The sequence below is a fragment of the Oncorhynchus mykiss genome, unplaced genomic scaffold, assembly GCF_013265735.2.
Source record: "Oncorhynchus mykiss isolate Arlee unplaced genomic scaffold, USDA_OmykA_1.1 un_scaffold_219, whole genome shotgun sequence".
NCBI classification, from domain to species: domain Eukaryota; kingdom Metazoa; phylum Chordata; class Actinopteri; order Salmoniformes; family Salmonidae; genus Oncorhynchus; species Oncorhynchus mykiss.
In genome coordinates this window covers 293,191-295,690 of record NW_023493688.1, presented here as the reverse complement: position 1 = coordinate 295,690, position 2,500 = coordinate 293,191, and the positions used below count along the sequence as shown (strand labels likewise).

At 39.3% G+C, this 2,500-nt stretch overlaps 1 protein-coding gene across 1 annotated transcript in view; it reads right to left on the bottom strand.

The window, feature by feature from the left end:
• LOC110511098 (somatostatin receptor type 5-like) overlaps window positions 1-2,500 on the bottom strand; it is a 6,837-nt gene that overhangs the window by 2,557 nt on the left and 1,780 nt on the right. Inside the window, exon 3 of the mRNA XM_036973059.1 lies at window positions 356-545. Coding sequence (XP_036828954.1) covers window positions 356-545 — 190 coding nt within the window. The remainder of the gene's footprint in view (window positions 1-355; window positions 546-2,500) is intronic.

Below are 2,500 nucleotides of genomic sequence, written 5' to 3'. Positions count from 1 at the left end.
CCCTCTCCTCCTCATCTCCTCCCTCTCTTTCCCCTCTCCTCCCATCTCCTCCCCCTCTTTCCCTCTTTCCCCTCTCCTCCCATTTCCTCCCCATCTCCTCCCACTCTTTCCCCTCTCCTCCCACTCTTTCCCCTCTCCTCCCCCTCTTTCCCCTCTCCTCCTCATCTCCTCCCCTTCTTTCCCCTCTCCTCCCATCTCCTCCCCCTCTCCCCCTCTCCTCCTCTCTACAACCCTCTCCCCCCTTAGGGTTAGAGTGAGTGTAGCCTATTCCCCATAGGGCTCTGGTAAACAGTAGTACACTACACAGGGATTAGGGTGCTATTTGGGATGCAGACTAAAAGGTTTGTTCTGGTACCAGAGAAGAAGTAGACGCCGGCGGTCACGGAGGACTCTGGGATGATGATGATGAGGTTGATGATGTTGATGATGAAGAAGGGGAGCCAGCAGAGGACGAAGACCACCACGATGATCACCACCATACGGGTCACCTTGCGCTCTGACCGCCGGCGCTTGGTGAAGCCCGCCCGCACACCTGAAGACTTCACCTGGAGGGCGGAACAAAATGGAGTTGGAGAAGGGAACGTTGCAGCAGCATCTCTCTTCTCTCAATATAAAACACACAGAAAAGAATGGTTGGAATGACAAAACAGAACAAAATAATATTCCGGAATGCTTTCTCACACACCTTGAAGATAATGACCAGAAAACCAGCCAGGTCACCCGGGACACAAGTCAGTATTAGTCCATCCAGGTTCTGAGGTGGGGAGGTGGTGTGGAAACAGACCACTAGGGGCACCAGTGAGTGCATTCAAGTAGGTTGGGGTTTTGATGGGGTGTTGTAGATGGGTGAAAGCATCTGCCTCTGGTGCAAAGGTTGTATGTTCAAATCCAGCAATATAAGGTTGTTTTTTTTAAATCTTTGTTTTAAGCCCAACCCTAACCTTAACCATTCAGAGTTAATACCCCAATCTTAACCATTCAGAGTTAATACCCAAACCTTAACCATTCAGAGTTAATACCCTAACCTTAACCATTCAGTTCATGTCTAACCTTAACCATTCAGAGTTAATATCTAACCTTAACCATTCAGAGTTAATACCTAACCTTAACCATTCAGAGTTAATACCTAACCTTAACCATTCAGAGTTAATACCCTAACCTTAACCATTCAGTTAATGTCTAACCATAACCATTCAGAGTTAATACCTAACCTTAACCATTCAGAGTTAATATCTAACCTTAACCATTCAGAGTTAATACCTAACCTTAACCATTCAGAGTTAATACCTAACCTTAACCATTCAGAGATAATATCTAAACTTAACCATTCATAGTTAATACCTAACCTTAACCATTCAGAGTTAATACCTAACCTTAACCATTCAGAGTTAATACCTAACCTTAACCATTCAGAGTTAATACCTAACCTTAACCATTCAGAGTTAATACCTAACCTTAACCATTCAGAGTTAATACCCTAACCTTAACCATTCAGTTAATGTCTAACCATAACCATTCAGAGTTAATATCTAACCTTAACCATTCAGAGTTAATACCTAACCTTAACCATTCAGAGTTAATACCTAACCTTAACCATTCAGAGTTAATACCTAACCTTAACCATTCAGAGATAATATCTAAACTTAACCATTCATAGTTAATACCTAACCTTAACCATTCAGAGTTAATACCTAACCTTAACCATTCAGAGTTAATACCTAACCTTAACCATTCAGAGTTAATACCTAACCTTAACCATTCAGAGTTAATACCTAACCTTAACCATTCAGAGTTAATACCCTAACCTTAACCATTCAGTTAATGTCTAACCATAACCATTCAGAGTTAATATCTAACCTTAACCATTCAGAGTTAATACCTAACCTTAACCATTCAGAGTTAATACCTAACCTTAACCATTCAGAGTTAATACCCTAACCTTAACCATTCAGAGTTCATACCTAACCTTAACCATTCAGAGTTAATACCCAAACCTTAACCATTCAGAGTTACTACCTAACCTTAACCATTCAGAGTTAATACCTAACCTTAAGATTTCAGAGTTAATATCTAGCCTTAAGATTTCATAGTTAATATCTAACCTTAAGATTTCATAGTTAATATCTAACCTTAAGATTTCATAGTTAATATCTAACCTTAAGATTTCATAGTTAATATCTAACCTTAAGATTTCATAGTTAATATCTAACCTTAAGATTTCATAGTTAATATCTAACCTTAAGATGTCATAGTTAATATCTAACCTTAAGATTTCATAGTTAATATCTAGCCTTAAGATTTCAGAGTTAATATCTAGCCTTAAGATTTCAGAGTTAATATCTAAATGTAACCTTAAACACTTCGAAATTTGACGTTTGAGAAACATGGATAAACGTCTAATTCTGAGGTGAGACGGTGAGAGCTTGTTGCACAAAACAACAACACAGAGAAGCATTTAATGACCAAATGAAAGAATGACAGAAACATCCTCTGTCAGAGT